Raw genomic sequence first — 19,767 nt, 5'->3', positions numbered from 1 at the left:
TAAACTTATGTAATTAATCATAACTTAAAAAGAATGAAGAACTTTAATAAAACATTTAAGTTATACATTATCCTATTTCTTTTGAGGCTTAAAATTTCGATAACCAAATGAGTTCTATTTTTTGGGAAGCTTGAAATATGTCCTTGGATGGTTTTAGGCTATTTCAATTGGAATTTACATGGATTCTGGTATGATTTCAGGCTTTTTTTCTACCCTACCCTAACCGTTGATTACAGAGCCCCTAGATGCAAGGGGCACAGTCACTAGTTTGTTAATAATAAAAAAGTTCTTACAAATTATAGATTTGATGAAACTTATTCCAACCTTTAAGAGCAAGTATGACTATATCTTCTTCTTGGGGATTGTTAGCTTCACAAGATTCACCTAGCAGTGATTGAAGAATTCTAAGAGCATCTTGAACTTCAGGAAACTCAAAGCAACTTTCATGATTAGAACAGAATGTGCTGATAAGAGTACTAACTCCTAATATTGATGACTTCCTAGGTTCATATAACATCTGGGAGAGGATTGATATCATAGCTCTGGTTGGATTCTTGTAATATATTAGGGAGTTGAACCAGGAATCAATCTTTTCAGAATCTACTCCTCCACTCACTATGATTTCTTTCATTAAGCTTACACCTTAAAATAAATTTATAGATTTTTAAGTTTAAAGAAAAGAATATAGGTATTGAAAATGACTGAGAAATTTAGCTTGGAAATTATTAGCTTAACTTAAATCAATTTAACTAAGTTATGGCAGAGTTTTGGATAAAATGAAAGACAAAATGAAAATGAAAGGTTGCTAAAACTTTCAAATAGATCTAAGTAGCTTATGACTCTTTGTAGAATTATATAAAATTTTGGCAAGAAAAAATCAATTAGATCCTGCATGTTGAAATGATAAAAATATTTGTAAATATATAATATTTCCTTTTTTTCAAGTAGACTTTACCTGCATCTGTTTTTAAAATTGGAAGAGCATCCAGGAAGAAATGTTTGGTCTCTGGATGATCTTGGATGCTTCTGAAGGATCTTAACAACTGAGCCTGATCCAAGTTTCTCAGAGAGTAGACAAGATTGTTGAATAAGGTGGATATTTCTGATTCCTGTCAAGAGTTCACATTATGTCTACAGATATAATTAAAAGTATGGTAGGTTAACTGGAGGGTACAAATGGTTTAAGATATTGCAAAAGTTTTGTTTTCAAGTAAAAGCTTGGAAAAGGAATTATGAGATACAATAAGATCTCATAAAAGTTTTAATCTAGAAATAAATATTTGTATGAAACAATTTTAAGATATACATGTCATAATTTATATTTAATATTTTTAAAATTAAATCTATGACGAGTTAAAATTTTTTAGGACATAATCCATTTAAATTATTCAAATTTGTATTGAAAGGCTTGAAAATTCTCCGATTTTTTTTCAATTGAGTCTTTATTGTTAATGTAATGTGTACAGTGAATAAAATTATTATGTTTAATTTCTACCACTATTGTTATATTTTAAAAGGGCTTCTGAATAAAGATTGGTTTTGTTATAATTTTGTTTTGTTTTCACTTGAGAGAAATTAAGTTATTGTTTAGAAATTATTATGTAAATAAAATTATTATGTTTAATTTCTACCACTATTGTTATATTTTAAAAGGGCTTCTAAATAAAGATTGGTTTTGTTATAATTTTGTTTTGTTTTCACTTGAGGGAAAATTAAGTTATTGTTTAGAAATTAGGTTAAGAAAACGTAATTACAGTAATTTTAGTAATTTTCCGCTATAACATGATTACTAGATAGATATTCCGTTTTAGAAAGAAAATAAGGGAGAGAAGGAACATTTGACTCTAATCTATGAAGTTCCCCAAAGTTTTATAAACACCTTCTCTCATTCATTAAAAACTTTTGAGAATTTTATTAAAATTTGACAGTTAGTTTCTAACTACTCCACAAATAATTTTGTTTTACAGATGGAGTAATTATATTTATTTTTTAAAATATACATACAAGGACATCCAGGAAGGGGGGGGGGAGGGGATAAATACCACAACCCTCCCCCTCAAAAAAAAGAATTTGGAAAATAATTAAATTTTAAAAATTTATGCAATCCTTTTGCATTTTTCATTAAAAATATGATGTTATAACCAAACCTCCCCGGCCCCCCTCCCCCCCAAAAAAGTATTTTATTGCCCTCTAGCTAAAATCTTCAAGATAATACATTTATGTAAGTTGTATTTTGAATGAGAAATGGAATAAAAAGATTAAACATAAATTTCCACATTGAGGAATTTGAATTGAAGAAACAAGTTTAATCTTTTTATACGTAATTGTCTAATTTTTCTTTAAAGATTCATGTTCAATAGATATATAAATATTGGTATCTGTCTTAGTATATATCAAAAACAGTTATAAAGACACTTCTTTGCCTTAAATGTATTCTAAATTTCATTTTGTCCTTATAATTACTATTTAGGATGTGTGTCTATCTATCTATTCTATAAATCCCCTAAGATCTCGTAAACGGCTGGACTTTTTGTTCCATAATTCCAGGGCTTATCAAGTATGGCTTCGAAATCGAATGATATCCGTTGGATTACAACCGGTTTTTAGCCATACTGAAAAATCATTTATATTTAGAATTGCATTACATACAATTTTTCACAAATATCAAAATAACAAGGATGACAACATCCATCAAAGCGAAGCACTGAAACGGTAGGACAAACGGACATTAACACTTGTATAGTGTCAGAACTGAATAATCATAATATAAATGTATAAGGGTCAAAATAAAATTGTAAGTAAATTTGTTGAGAAAAACTGCTTGATTCAGGATAATGTTTATGGACATACTTACATTTCTAGGTCTTGATTATAGAGTTGCTTCTCTTATTACATTATACTTTGTTGTCCCAGGAATCAATGTACCACAAATCAGATCAATCAGATGATTAGTTCACATAAATATTTGTTGTTAAAAAAGTAAAAAAATGTTTAAAATGGATGATTAGTTCACATAAATATTTGTTGTTAAAAAAGTAAAAAACATGTTTAAAATGGACGTACGGACATTTTGGTAATGATTATAGAGTTGCTGCGCTTTCTAGATCATACCTAACTACTAAAGGAATCACCATTCAAAATTTGAAATCGATAGGACAATTCTAACATGCCTAAATTAATGAAAAAAGCTATCCGTTACGGACGGACGGACGGACGTACGGACGGACCGACCCTAATTATAGAAAAGCTTCGCTTTTAAAAAGTATAAAATTAATACCAGAGTTATCTTGGGCCTTCGACCTTAGAATTATTCATTTTAAAATACGAGGAAAGCTGTATATAATACGATGCGATAACTATGATTTTCTTATTTTTTTCGATAAAAATATTGAAACACATGTGTGCCTTGATTGTGGAGTAGCTGCGCAGCAATGAGAGAACATGTTCTTGGTCAGCACTGTCGTCAGCTCGCTCATGGTTGTGCACAAACTTCAGGTTTGTCCTCGCCTGAAAGATTGCAATGGATCTATTATTACTTGTATCTTACACCAAGATTATCATTTACTCTAATAAAGTAAAACTTGTAATAGGCTAATATAACGATACCCCCATATCGAACCCCTTTACCCCATCCCCCTCCCTTCTACTGGATGAACGAAGTGACCAATAAATGAGATCCATATTAGCAAGCTAAATAGATAACAATTTGTCCCCTGTATATTCACGTATATCCTATATCCGTTATTAAATTAATGTAAAGGACAGTAAACTCAATGCATCGAAAGGATTGTTATTTATCGCATCGTATTATAAACAGCTCTCCTTCGACATTAAAAACAATTTTATTAACCCCGAGGGGCCAATTGGTCAGGTTAAAAAACTTATGTAATAAACTTATGACAATATTAATTTAATATTCACGAAAAAATGGCTATAATACGATGCTGTTCATGATTTTTCAATAGGGCTTAGAATCGGTTCTAATTAAGCGGATATTATTGGGCATGGAACCAATCCTGGAGATACTTATTAGTAAGTCATATCTGTATTACTAAATTCAGAACAGTAAAACATAAAAATTCAAATAAAAGATAGAATTAATCTGTCTTTTGTGCATTTTTTTTCTCAGCTAAAGTAAAAAATGTCAATAATTGCTCAAAGATTTTTAAAAATCTGTTCAATTTTATATTTTAGGAAAAAATTTACACAAAAAAACCCAATCAAAAAATATTCTACAAATAAAACAAAAATATAAAATTTTCACCTTAAATCCATCTGAAGTTAACTTTCCAGGCGTTTCTTCTTCAAAACTTAACACCTTAAGATAAAAATATGATTAAAAATAGTCTTCACAGTTAGTGTTTTAAAGCTTGACAAAACAATATAATTAAACTTATAATAGTTATTTCTTTCATCGTATTATAAACGGCTTTCCGCGGATATAGAATGTACAATTATAAGATTAAAACCAATGCTAGACATAGTTTTTTCGTATGGATGAGAACCGGTTCCTATCCACCGGATTGGAATGAATACGAGAATAGTTATTTCTCGTATCGTATTATAAACGGCTTTCCGCGGATATAGAATATACAATTATAAGATTAAAACTAGTTTTTTTTAGCCCCGTGGTGCCGAAGGCACCGGCTAAAAAAACTGGTTTTAATCTTATGATTGTATATTTCTATATTCGAAGAAACCTGGATATAATACGATGCTAGACATAGTTTTTTCGTATTCATGAGAACCGGTTCCTATCTACCGGATTCAAATGAATACGAGAAATCTATTTATCATTATTTTTTGTTAAAAACCTAGAATACAGAGGTTTACCATAGATTTGTGCCTTGAGATTTTGTTTCAGTTATGGATTTATTATTACATGGATCTTACATCAGATTATCATGTACTCTGAAAAAGTAATGCTCGCAAATAGCAAAAATAAGATTCCACCTTCTTTACCCCATCCCCTCTGAACGAATTGGCCAATAAATCATGTCCATGTTAGCAACCTGAATTGACGACAACTTTCCCCTGTCATAATATCCACGTATATTCTACATCCATTGTTGCAGTACTATGTTTTATGTTTCTTCAAACTTTAATAAATTTGATTAAACCTTGCCACAGAAAACTTCAAGAACTTCTCTAAATTAATGAAAAGGCTTGATGAAAGTTGTAAATATATTTATGACTATGAGACTTTTTCAATATCATACTTATAAAGGTAACAGGATCTGTGTCTGTTTGTCTGTACCGAAAGATCTCCTTTACGGTGTAGCTCTTTGTCCTTTATTTATAACTAGCGGCTTCGCCCCTAGCCTCTAGGGGCTTTGCCCCAAGAGGTGATAAAATTTTTTTTTTGGCGAAATACGTAAAAGGACCACGGAAAAAAAAGGTGAGGGGGGGTTTGGTTTTTGAGAGGGTTTGGGGTGTCCCACCCTCCAAGAAAATAGCCTAAAACCACCACAGAACCAGCAGGTATATTTCCTGAAGAGTAGAATCCGATCGGTTCAGTGGTTACCGAGATCTTAAGGGACGGACGGACGGACAGGCATACAGACGGACAGACAGACGGACATCGTTCTACTTTGTATTATAGATAGAGTTATGAATAGATGACTAATCATACCTGACTGATAAGACACATAGCTCCATTGTCCTCATGTTATAATAGAAGTATGAATAGATGACTAATCTTACCTGACTTATAAGACTCCTAGCTCTATTGTTCGCAATTTATAATAGAGTTATGAATAGATGACTAATCATACCTGTCTCATAATACTCATATAGCTCAATTGTCCTGAATTTATAATAGAGTTATAAAAAGACGACTAATCATACCTGACTAATACACTAATATATTCCTGTCCTCAATTTATACTAGAGTTTTAAATAGATGACTATTCATACCTAACTAATAAGACTCATATAGCTCAATTGTTCTCTATTTATAATAGAGTTATGAATATATGACTAATCATACCTGACTAATACACTCATATATCTCCATTGTCCTCAATTTATAATAGAGTTATGAATAGATGACTAATCATACCTGCCTCATAACACTCATATAGCTCAATTGTCCTCCTAGTTATGAATAGATGACTAATCATACCAGACTAATAAACTCATATATCTCCATTGTCCTCAATTTATAATAGAGTTATGAATAGATGACTTATCATACCTGTCTCATAATACTCATATAGCTCAATTGTTCTCTATTTATAATAGAGTTATGAATATATGACTAATCATACCTAACTAATAAGACTCATAGCTCCATTGTTCTCAATTTATAACAGAGTTTTGAATAGATGACTAATCATACCTGACTGATAAGACTCTATTGTTCTCTATTTATAATAGAGTTATGAAAAATTACTAATCATACCTAACTAATAAAACTCATTTGTTTAGCTCTATTGTCCTCATTTTAAAACAGAGTTGTGAATAAATGACTAATCCTACCTGACTGATAAGACTCATAGCTCCATTGTCCCCATTACTGAATGGTTTAAACTGATGATCCTCTTTACAAACAGATTTGATAAGCTTCCCACTGTTTACTGTTATATCACATCCATGCTTCGACCTGATAAAAAAATACTCTGAGATCAAAAAAAATTGGAATTGATAAAGGAATTTTTCAAAAATCCTTTTGAAAGAATTATAATATTTTAATTCTTAAACATATATTTACTAAAATAAAAGTCAAGAGAATCCCAAGCATTTATTTAAATGGGAGTAAAATGAGGGATTTCAAAGGACTGGGGTGGGGGGTAATTTAATGTAGTATTTTTTCACAATTTTGAGGAATTTTAATGTTTAAGGGGGGATAAACACCAAATTACCCCCCACCCCCCATGGTTGTCTATGTAAGGGTCTATACTTGAGTTTTTTAAGATATTCAAATTAGTTTTAAAAGACAATAAAAACAAAATTACCTCAACAAAGGCAGATGTTGGATATTGATATCTGGTATATTCAAAGCATACTGATACAGAACTTGGTTGCTTAGACACGTTTCCATCTTCTTTTCTTTCCTGAAGAAAAAATATTTTTCTTGTTATAAAAATGCTAATTTTGTGTATTATACTTGGGAATGTACAACAATTTTTTGGCCATTGTTTTATCCATTTAGATCCCTGTAAAGAGATGTTTAGCTCTGGAAAGATACAAACATTTTACTTATTGGAAATATTTTCTGTATATATAGTGCATTGTACTTTACAAAAAAATGTCAAGTTAGAAAAACATTTTAGTATTATGATTTCAGAACAAGGAAATTATGTCATAAGAAAGAATATTTGAGCTAATTTTATTCAGTAAAAGAAAAAAAACATTTTAGGAATGTAAATATATATAAAACAATTTATGAATGTTTTAAATCAATTTTATTATTGTTTGTAATGATGAATTAGTTCAATGAAAAAAATGTATTGATATATTATTTTGGATAATGGAAAGAAGTTTAGGGACTCTAACCCTGCGGTGTCTATTTCCTAACATTGCTGGGCAATCATTAAAATTTACCTAACTTGACCTAAAATAACCTATCAAAAGCTACTTCATTTTCTTTCCATATTCCATTATATTTTATCTATCTATATATTCTATACAATCTTTGAAAAAAGTAAATTATGTTGTAGCTTTTGTACAACTGGAATATGAGACCTGATTGTATGATGGTCCCAATTGATCCCACTGGGAGTATACACAGTCTCACATTCTCCAGTTATATCTGTTTCTATCAAGCTCTCACTATAATAACAAGAATAATATTATACATAGTAGTATATACTATAGTTATATCTGTTTCTATCAAGCTCTCACTATAATAACAAGAATAATATTATACATAGTAGTATATACTATAGTTATATCTGTTTATATCAAGCTCTCACTATAATAACAAGAATAATATTATACATAGTAGTATATACTATACTATAGTTATATCTGTTTCTATCAAGCTCTCACTATAATAACAAGAATAATATTATACTTAGTAGTATATACTATACTATAGTTATATCTGTTTCTATCAAGCTCTCACTATAATAACAAGAATAATATTATACATAGTAGTATATACTATAGGTATATCTGTTTCTATCAAGCTCTCACTATAATAACAAGAATAATATTATACTTAGTAGTATATACTATACTATAGTTATATCTGTTTCTATCAAGCTCTTGTGTGTGCGAATGGGGCGTTTGTCCATATTTAGGTATGGAGACCGCTCTTCTATGAGTACTACTAAAACCTAATTTTAATACAATACACATAGACATTCTCATCGTCGGTTCGCTTGTTTAGAATGCTTAACCCTCTATTCCCACAAGTATAATACGAATTTGGTTGAGCTGGTGGAAGCTCAACAAAAGACCCACGCGAAGTATTATATTGCTTTAACCTAAGAATAAATGGTTGGTTTTGATATTCGATCAGAATTATATAAGTATATTAAGTATTAAGGAAGGAAAATGTTTTTATAAAGTGTATTTATATTACAAGTGCATAAGTTAAGTATGAAAATATTTACAGGATAAGTGTTAAAATTATAAGTAGAGTAGGACAGAAATGTGCCCTAAGTCCCAAGCAGTGAATTGTGCTAAGTGTTAGAATTCTAACATAAGGCCTGAGCTCAATTCATGCTAAGTACCAAGGGGCCTAAATTTAAACTACAATGCATGCCAAACAACTAAGTCATTACCTTTTAAAGCCAGAAAGAGAAGTTGATGGTAGGGGAGTTAATAAATAACTGAATAAATTCAAGAGGTACATGCTATAACATTAGCTCTGGACCAGGATTTTAGTGTTTGTCTGTGCAATTAAATGTCTGTGTGTTAATATGTGACGTAAATCAGGCATGGTTGTAGGCATACATATTTGTACTGATTGTTTATATGATTACATTAACAATAAACATAATATCTTTAATAAACATATACTATTAGCAAATCACATACAGATTACCATGAATAGGCTAGCGTTACCCATATATGGTGTCATATAGGTAAAGATAGGCCTATGAATGCATAAATTGATACAAATAATGCCTTGGGCCTAGCTAAAGTAATTGTGTCTTGCCCCTGAGTGCTACTAGATAATTGCAGGGCACGCGTCAATCAAATATTCATAATATGCTCCATAAAGTGTTGACTTTATATCAAGCATAGATAGATAGTTGTGGATGCGAAGCATTTCTGTAAAAGTCTCATATGTACGTTCAAAGAATTTGAAAATTGAGGATCGCATCTCCAATGGGGGTAAGTTGTTAAAAAAGAAAAAAGAGAAAAAGAAAAAGTTTAGTAGTCCCAGTATATAGGCATATATAATAAACTATAAATGTATTCCAAGCTAAGTTAAATACGCTTTCCATTAAGAAAGTAAGCTTTGCGTATTTTCATAGCTGGGTATACAAGATGATAAACCTCCCAAATAGAATACATTCTTTTCTTGAGGGGTTTAGTTTTATCTAACATTGTCACATCAATAAATGTTTTTGCGTTGGTTGTTCTGGATAGTTCAGCTTCTTCTGATGATGAACTAGGTGGTGAAATGCTCTCTTTCGAAGTGTAGACTGAGGTTGGGGGTGAAGTAGATATGTAGCCAAGGGCATCCACTTGTGCTACCTCGTTGCCATTCTCGTCCAAGGTGATTGAGTGATTTTCCAGGTCATAGTAGAGTTGGTTGAGGTCATTGGTAGAGAGGGATAGTGTGCTGCTGGAGCTAATGTCACTATCGGTCTCCACTCTACTATCTTCTCTGGTATTCAGGGCTGTATTTAACAAGAAATTCCTGATGGTGATGGACAGGTTCTCTGAGAATCCATCGTACTCTGGTGTGGTGATAATGTTGTTGTTCTTGTCTATATCATCAAGGTGTTCACAAGAACACAACCGCAATCCGTCCAAGGTAGGGTGGTGGTAGGGCTCCAATACTCCATGATCATCTAGGTTATCTCCAGGCTGGTCCATGGTAGATCCTAAAAAGAGTTAGTGCGCGTGCTCCAACCGGTTCCTTGGGGTATCCTGGCTATGGTAATCTAAACAAAAGAACGTTTAATAATCTTTTATTAATCATTTTATCCCTGGGATATTATAGAAATTCCTTTCGTTACAGATAGACCTATAATGGATTGATTAGTTATCTCTATTTCTGTTAAATATAACTGTTTCCTGAATTTAAACAATATTTTATATAAAAATTTATAAGTACAATTAGTATTTACATATCGTATTAATTTCTTTGGTTACATTACTCGTATATATGTATAAGTATAAGGTTTTACTAACAATAGTTGGTAACCCTTGTTTGTATATTTTGTATATGTACATATGGTTTATACCATTGTTGGCATTAGCTGTATTTATTTTATTTTTAACACGAATTAATTTTAAACATTTTAAAGACTAATGTCTTACATTACATCGATTGTCAAGTATACCTTTTAGATTTAATATCTACAAAATATATCGTTCGACGTCCGTAATTAAATTTTACGTAACAATAAGTTGTCAACCCTTTGTTTATGTTTGGGCGGTCAAAAGTGATAGGGGTTGGATTTGAGCGAGGTTATAAAAAGCTGGCGGCCCAGTAATTATGCTCATTTTATCAACAATTGTCTTTGCGAGCGGAGCTTGCGTTCGAGTGTTTAATTTTACCGCTAATTCCAAGAGAATTTATATGAAAGTGATAAAATATAGTAACCCGTTTGTTTTATATAAATGTTTTTATGTTATAGATTGTTGATATGCCCATTATTGCATTCGTTAGCCTCTTTTTAAGACTCAAGAATCTTATTTTCTTCGTCGATAAGGCCTTTATCACTATATTTTTGATCGAAAGTGGGTTAGAAACAATATGGGTGTATCTTCAATCTATGACAATTTTGTTTTATATAATATTTGTAGTTTTGATAGGACATATCTGAATCATCAGGTAAATTGACGTACCTTGTTTTGTTTACGTTTTCTGTCTGCAAAAGTTAAGTTTGTTTATCGTAAGCAAAACTTATATTAACACAGATATGTTCCATCACTTTATTCGTTTTAACATTTGATTACAGCGTCCCTTTTTGTAATCAAAATTTATTGAATCTTGACTTAAATCTTTAAAACAATCGTGCTATAGGTTTTAAAAATAAGATTTTCGTTTTACTTAATTCAGTTATAATGACGCTAATTGATAGGTTATTTACGTTACAAGTAACTCAACCATATTTATTTTAAAATAGTTGCTTACAAAAATTATATTTAGCTAGCTTTATCGCAGGTACTTTTAAAAAGTCATTTAAAATATTCAGATTTAGCTAGTACATAAGTTTTAGTTGCTTGATACATCATAATGAAAATATTTTGATAGCTCAGCGATAGCTATTTTTAAACGTTGAATCATGTAAAATTAATTACACATTCTTTAACTTAATTGAATCTACCTTTAAATAATAAAACAAAGTTTTAATGTTTGAATAGCTTAACGATAGCTATTTTTAAGCGTTGAATCATGTAAGATTAATTACATATTCTTTAACTAAAATAAATTTTACTTTTAAATGATAAATCAAAGTTTTAATGGTTAGGTAGCTCAACCATAGTTGCTTAAAATACTGAAAAAAAAATATTCGTGTGTACAGTCTTTTTCATAAAATTAATTTTACTATATTGCCTTTCAGAATCACTAGTCCTCTATTTTAAATTTACATCCGCTCATTATGTATATTCCGGACAGCCTGGACGCGCATCAGAATATTAAGGAAAGATTCGAGGAATCGATGAGAGCGGCTGCGGCCACTCTCGCCAATTCCTCGCTTCTCGAAACCTCCTTAGACGACTCGAGTTCAGTGTACAGCGACACGTCTGGGATGCCAAGCCTTGCTGACGTTGATGACTATGGGAGTACTTTTGATACTGTAGAGTCCGAAAGGGATCAAGGGGAGATGTTTGGCAACGAGCATCTCTCACTGATGCTTAGTAGAACGATACAAATCATCTGGTCTCTCCTCAATTCGGTGATGCAGAACTCCTGCGGTGACATTGGTGACGATGTTGCCGGAGGTGATTCTGGGTCTGCCGAGTCGAGGAGAGACCAGAAGACGAGTCTGGACGCACTCAACATGGATGGCTTGTTCAACATGTTGTTGGGTTTAGGCTTGTTTTCTTGTGCTCTCTTAGTGGTCTTCTTCGGTGCTGTAGGGCTTGAGACTCTAACTCGTTTAGATAACACCTCAGACAGGTCGCTGGCTCGCTGGATAAGAGATGTATGTACGCGCCTCTGTGATATAGGCGTCCGGACCATTGAGCTTCTTCACTGCGGTAACAGGACCAACAGGACTAGATCTGGAGTTACGTCGCCAACTGTGGAGCCGTCGGATACAGGCATGTATGAAGCCGCGTCCTCTGTGATGGATGATATTCTGTCAGATACACAGGTAAGCTTTTCTTCTGTTGTATATTTCTTTTCTGTTTTGTATATATTTTTTTTTGTATAGCCACCCGTTTTGTCTAATAAAGCATCATGATGTTGCAGGGTTGTTCTGTCCTATTCTCACTTCCTCAACGTTGACTTTCGGCTCTTCCATATATATCGCTCACCGTTTGTCGTCGTTTTATGTCACCAGAGAAATCCGCTCGGTTACCGCAATTAAATTGAGATACCAGTTAACATTTACTAAAATCTTAATTAGCAAACTAATATTATTTCCCTCTGGGAAGGTTGAGAGTTTGCTCGTGCCGCACGTTTCTCATTGGGGTTTTAAATGTTAGATCAAGACTTTAATGTTTTCTTTTTGTTTTAGGCTCCCTCTGCTAGTCCATCAACTCCAGCTGAAGTGAGATCCAGAGTTGGGCTGTTTGCTGTACACCGCCTGTCTGCCACTGAGGATCGAGTTACTGGAAGTAATGTGCCTGCGGGATTGGACACCCCGTCGGGAAGTCCTGGCTTCCGTCCGTTGATCTTTGATCAATCAGAGCGTCTTCATGTAAGTATCCATGCTTTAAGTTTTCTATATTAATTTTCAGAAAGAGGCTGTATATTTGTACACGTATCTAGAGGTATTTGCAACTAAAATTCTTTTATTGGTAGAATATTAATCTTAAAATGTATGGTTGCATAAGCATTTTTGAACCGTTCTAAGATTTTAATTCTATTATAGAGTGGGTCGAATCGCTACCTAATCATATAGCTTTACAGGATTTTAGGCATTCTCATTTCCTGATTTTCCTAGATTCTTTGTTGGTTTTGCGATTAAACTAATAAAATCTATTATATTTTAGGCGACAAATTCAGCTAACCTGGAGCAGCATTATACGACCATGCTAAGGTTTAGCCCGCCCAGTACTGGAGGGTCTGCAGAAGGATCCAGCTATAGTTCATCTCTATGCCTTAGTCGTATTGATTCCCCATCTGCAGCAGACCTTTCAGCGGTAAGTTTGCTAAATTCTTTTAATATTATTATTCGCCAAAATTACGTGACTTAAGGTAAAGGATTTGGTGATTTTAGCTATGCTTATATACAATAAGTTATTTTAACTATAGTGTTTATCCCTTTCCAATGGTTAGCATTATGACTTTAGAGGGTTTATAAAAAATTTTTCTAAAAGTATCAGGATTGCTCAATTATCTATATGGGTAAACATTATTATATTTCTCCCTGATATTTGTTAAGATTTTCTGTTTTAATTAATATTTACTTCCCTATTTTAGGAAGCGGAAAGTACAATTCCTCTGGTGGACGTGTTCGAGATCGATATACCATCCAGCCAGTTCGGTTCTATGGGCAGTGAGATTCGGTTCCCATTGCCGGAGAGAATTGTTGGAGGTTTAGAACGGCTGCGTCTTACAGTTGAGACTCCAACCCCATCTCTTCCGCCAGAGACTGCCTCAGAGACGGCTAGCCTGACTTCAGTTGCGCGTTCGTCGGATAATAGCAGGGAGGAGTCCGATGCTGAGGGTGTCCCTCGGCGACGGGGTTCTGCCGGCCCTAAACGTACGCGTTGAAGTGGCGAATGTTAGCTTGGTCATAGACATTGTAATTTTATTAGACAAAAACTGTTCAGACATGTGTGACAAAATTCTTAATCTATGTAACTAGTCAAATAGTGATTACTATTTAGTAAAATATTAGACGTTATGACTTTCATACTGTACAAGACCAAATAATTTACACCGTTGTTATTTTGTTATATATTTACATGTTTAGTCTGTAAGGATATTAGTATGTAAGGAAATAATGGTATAAGGTTGTATTTTCTTTTCCCCTAATTTAAAACTTCGTGTAGTCTCAATTACTTTCTTCATAAATGAACTAAATTTCTTTTCTCAATAATATATTAACAACTTTAATTTCAGCCTTATATCACAATTTATTCATTCTTGTTAGCTTTTAAGGGTTATGTATATAGATATTTAGTCGAACTTGCGCCTCAGTACCTTTTCTCTGATCTTTCATTTATATCCATCCCTGTGCATTAATCGTGAATTTTAATTGTGCTGTGATATATATAGAGGACTTGTAAATAGCATATAATTTTTTTTGTAACCAATATCTAAGTAGACTGAAAGACTGACGTTAGACAAAGCTATTTAAATATGCTTATTCAAGTACTTTTAAGAGAGATATGTAAAGACTGTTTGTAAATTTTAATATTTGAGCAATTAAAGTAGTATCATTGATCGGGTAATTTCATTAAGGAAGAATTGTTTAAATTATTAAGGTTTAGAGTAAATATCATTTCCCTTCAAAACTATAGAACTTTACATCCCTTTAATTCTTACTACAACAGCCGTAAAACTTAAGTTTCGGGGTAAAATTTTCTTAGGCCTGTCATTAAAGCTAAATCTAAATTTTATTTCCACCAAATAGAATTTTCCTGATTCGAGTAGAGTCGTTGATAGGCTATGTGCCTATATATATATATAATATTTTGCATTTATTGCTCAATTATTTTTAATGATCTCGGAATTTTTTTTCTTATGTGCCAGTATACAGCTTAAGTCCAAAAATATATTAACTAAATTTGTTAAAAACTTGTCAGAAATCTTTCTTATTATCACAATTTTGTTTCCAAAGATTTGTTAAATGGGAGTTTATATTCTGTTTTTAGAAATTGTCTTAACTTTATAATTTTCACCAAAGAGAAGTATTTGTCAAATTTTTTATACCCTTTTCTAAAGATTATCTACTTTTGTTAAAATAAATATAGAGATTTTTAAGTAACATACATACTTGTTAATTACTGGTTTAACATATGTTGTGTAAAATTCCTATTTACGTAGCTACTCTATAAGCGTTACTTGTTCATTTGTCACGTTAGTAATGATAATAATTAAATAAAATTGTTACCTTTATGAAGCGTTTTAGCCTAGTTTTTAAAATTTGTTTATTATATAACGACTAAATAAGTAATAACATTACCTGCTATGTTCTTTTGGTATCATAGTTACTATATATGCGATTTATTTTCTTACCGTTTCTATCACTACCTTTTAGGGTAAATCCTACAATAATAACGTAGAGAATTTCATAAGAGCGTACAAGAGTATAAGTATAATATTGTATAGGTAAGTACGAGAGTATTATATTTTCCGTTTGGCAAAGTCTTTTATATCATTGGGAATGTCCGTAAGTCTTTCCATCTTGATACATTAGAAATCAAGTCATAGGAATCATGTTAACTTGTATGTTTATCTGACTATTCTGTTTGAGTTTCTAGGTCGATAACTAGCGGTAGTTGCGGCGGGGTGACCTCTCCTGCCGTAGATTACCGTTAGGTTATGATGATGTGCATCTGGTCGTTGAGGGATAAGCGTTCTACCGCGTATACGCAAACTCCTCTGAAATACTCTTAATATTCTTTTCAAGAGTCTGACTAGGAATGTAGTGACCCTGTCTAATATTATGACCATGATAATTGTTATCGACACGTATATAGCTATTTCTTCTATATGAGCGAAGATAGTTCTAATGGTCAATGGTTCTTTAGGTTTAGGTGGGCACAGTGATTCTGATGCAAATGGTAAAGTTCGTGCCGTGGTCTGTCGGTCATAGCCTAGTGCGAATTGTGTGAGCGTATCTCCCAATGTGAGATTATATGATCCTCCTGTTATAATAAAAGGAGTAGATGTAATAGTTATTGAGGCATTCTCTAAACTGCGATTAGTATTCTCACTCAAGCTAGTAAAGTAAATTCCATCTTGCACATAAGCGTAGGGATAAGTCTGTTTTGCCAAAGGGCAGTGCTTGGTTATCAATGTTTCATTAACGCTAAGTAGTCCCTTAAGGCACTGGTCAGCTTCAACCGGTAGATAAGCGTTATAGTAAGATTGTCTGTATACTCTTTTGGTTTTATCCAAATAATAAATGGAATTGATGTAGCATTCATCAAAAGGAATTGGTGCGTATCTGTAGATTTTTATTGGCTCAGAACTTAATTCCATGGATAGTATAGTGGTGAATGATGTTGTACCACCACTTAAACGGCTTTGGACTTCCAATCCAAGATTATGAGTATAGTCCAAGTTAAGCTCTTGCCTTACAAAAGTTTTAATAGAGTCTGTGATATCCGTCTTTGCAAGATCTTGAATTAGAGTAAGTCTGAAATTTAAGTCTGCTTTAAGCTCTTCTAAGTTCGTGATGGCTAAGTTGCTCAGGCTATCAACATAAGAGTATTCTGCTGTTTGCACAAAGTTAGCTGCTTTGGCATGAAGAGTTATACCACTTACGATTTGTGGTACTATTTCCGCAAGTAATAACTGTGTAAAATCAAACTTATCATGATCTAGCTTATAAGAAAGTTTATTTACGTTATTAGTCACTTCAATGCGGTTAGAACTTATTAAGGGAGTTACTGTTTCAATAGCTTCCTTGATTGTGCGGATAAGTTTTATTACTTCAATAAGCAAGTCCTTAATCTTTTTGGTATATAACTTGCCTATAAGTTTAGTTTGTGCTGAAGTGAATGTGCGTCCGTCGTAGCTAATGTCTAATTGAGTCTTCAGGCCATCATAGATTGCTATTTCAGGCGCTGTATTGCCTACAGATATATCAATTTGAATGGATTGAATTGCTACAGCTGTATACCCTATATACTCTCCACTTTGATAGTGAGTGGGTATCAAGTCTGTCATTGTGTTTGCTGTTGTACTATAGTAGTACATACTTAGTATTATTAATATTATCTTAGGATACATTGTTAAACAGCTAAGTTTATTTAATAAATGCCACAATCAAAAGTTACTTTTCTGACTGATACACTTACACTAATAGATAAGGTCTTCACTGCTTGGAGTTCTATGATAAACTAACTTATTTTTCCAAAATCTATTTATTATCCCACTTTCGCTACTGCTAGATCCTGAGTGGGCGTTTCCGGTTTCTAACTATAATTAAAGTTTTGACATATTTTTTGTATGTAGATTGGTTATAGGCTTAATAACTAATCAAGTTCATCTCAGTTCAAGGCATATATATATAGGTTATCTAATAATATTGTTATGTCTGTGTAATTTACATGGTTCATATTGGGTATTTTAACTCAGTTTTGTATTGGTTATGTAGTACCATGCGTATATTTGTACAGTTTGTATTACTCGTTTGATTCTGTTTAGGCTATACAGATTCAAAACTTATACATATACAATTTTCCTTTTATATATTTTTGTGTATAAATATTTTTGAAGGGATCGACTTATTTAGTCGATGTGTATTGTATATGGTTGGTCTCCCCCTGTCAATAGAGAAGACGTAAATTTTATTACTGAATATATAACCTTGAGTGGGAAAATTCTACATAAATTATGATATCTTTGTTATCAGATTAGAATAACATACTATTATATTGTTCCCGAGTTTACAGGGTAAATGGAAATGTAAGTAATTGTTATTGGAATAAACTTATATCTCTTGATATCTGATATTTATAATTTATGTTCAATGTTTTTATAGATATGAATTCTGTACGTGTCCAGAATTATAGGTTTTGTATTAATTAAATTTGCATTTTGTTATAATGGTAATCTTTCTGCTGCTTATTTGTGCATAAGGAGATGACTGTGCACCTATTTTGGTCGCAGATTTTGCTTTAGCCGGAATTATAAGCGGAAACGTATTCGTTTAGTTAATTATCTTTTAGTCCATGAGTTTATTGTAAGACTTTATAATTACTGTTTTGTATCCTCTATGAAAGTGTCAAAATATTAGTCAATTGGTTTGAAATTCTTTGATTTTGAAAGGGTATTTAACTTGTCTGTATTTATATCAGATCTCCTTTCAACCATGTTTATTTTGAAAACTTGCAATTTATTAATACTGTGAGAGGGTATGTGTGATGTTAGGACTGGTCTTATGTGGAAAGTATTGCTATAATTAATTCCACGAACCTTCAGTAAGTTTACCTTATGTTTTTATGTTTTTTAGTTGTAATTGTATATTTAATTAGCAACTAAGGCATGTTTTGCTATGTTTTGGTATCTCTTAAAGTAGATCTAGGGGAATTTTATTATTTAAACTTTTAAATGCCCCTGTTTATCAGAAATTGCGTACAGCATATAATGTCGCTTAAAGAAAGAAGAGCAAAAGTGTTCTCTTCTTATAGTATGAGCTATAATTTAGCTCATATGGTTTATAACTTAAATATTTTATGGCATTATTATTAGTTGTGTTTGTTGTTATAACAGTTCAAACTTACTTTGGTTAGAAATGTAATATACCTGTTATTCATTTGTTGACAAGATGCATTGGTATTTGGGTTATATTATAGTTCTGAATGAATTTTCGCATGAAGTTTTAAAGTTTTAAAGACGTCTGAGTACAATATGCAAGAAAAACTTAATTTTGTCTTGACTGAAATTTTCTTTGAGGGTAGGCGATGGATTTTGCCTAATTACTAGATCTTTAAATAAAATCATTGATGGGTGAAATTGTGTATCACAATATATACTGTTGCTGTGTTCTCATAATAAAAGCATGAAAAGTATAGTTTTGTTCGTACAGATCTTAATCAATAGTTTTGGCTGTATCACTATTATATACAAATTAGATATACTTTTGTCGCAATACGGTTTTGGGTGTATATTTCAGGCATTATTATAGGCTGATAGGTTAAGTATCCGAAATATTTTCTTAGACCTAATGTTAACCACAAGGTTACTCAAGGATTATAATTCATAGGGGTTTTTTTTTTTTTTAGGCTAACAAAATCTTAAGTTCGGGTGGTCCAATATTATTTTCCTTAGCTTGCAAATGCAACGATAAGTGTGGTATCTTATCACCAGGAACGATATAGTATTGTATGATCATGTAAGAATTAGATCAGGTGATAAAAGTGGTTTGTGAGTTCTGGCAATGCAATTTATAATAAGACTATTGCATAAAAGCTAGAAGTGGTCCCAGCTTCATTTGACAGGTTATTTTACATGTCAATATGCTAATTAAACTACTAAAATTTGTCCGGCTGCCAAAACTCTATTAATGTCCTCTAAGTTTCACCTTTGTGCTAGTATTGAGACAAAAGCTTTATCTAACCTGAGAATATGAGCGAGATCGAATATGCTATTGGTTCGTTTACGCATACTGTTGTGAATATGCTCATAAAAAGTCTTATTTCAGTGTGACCTGTGAGTCCAGATATCTCTTGAAAGCTTCTATGTTCGCTTTCAATTTATAATGTGATAGGCATGTAAACTTTAGAACCAAGGAAAAGTTACAACTTTTCTAAGCAAGTGAAATTTTCTTAAACTAGTTTTCT

At 32.2% G+C, this 19,767-nt stretch overlaps 1 protein-coding gene across 1 annotated transcript in view; it reads right to left on the bottom strand.

The window, feature by feature from the left end:
- Positions 1–19,767, bottom strand: part of LOC145334875 (apolipophorins-like) — a 37,259-nt gene that overhangs the window by 3,951 nt on the left and 13,541 nt on the right. The window contains exons 6-12 of the mRNA XM_080180522.1: positions 7,687–7,773; positions 6,957–7,055; positions 6,481–6,604; positions 4,265–4,318; positions 3,406–3,507; positions 956–1,109; positions 325–642 (exon numbers count right to left, since the gene is read on the bottom strand). Of these exons, the coding sequence (XP_080036648.1) occupies positions 325–642; positions 956–1,109; positions 3,406–3,507; positions 4,265–4,318; positions 6,481–6,604; positions 6,957–7,055; positions 7,687–7,773 (938 nt within the window). The remainder of the gene's footprint in view (positions 1–324; positions 643–955; positions 1,110–3,405; positions 3,508–4,264; positions 4,319–6,480; positions 6,605–6,956; positions 7,056–7,686; positions 7,774–19,767) is intronic.

The sequence above is a fragment of the Acartia tonsa genome, chromosome 1 (assembly GCF_053477335.1).
Source record: "Acartia tonsa isolate MP-2025a chromosome 1, ASM5347733v1, whole genome shotgun sequence".
Lineage (NCBI taxonomy): Eukaryota > Metazoa > Arthropoda > Copepoda > Calanoida > Acartiidae > Acartia > Acartia tonsa.
This window is presented reverse-complemented; position numbering and strand designations above follow the sequence as displayed.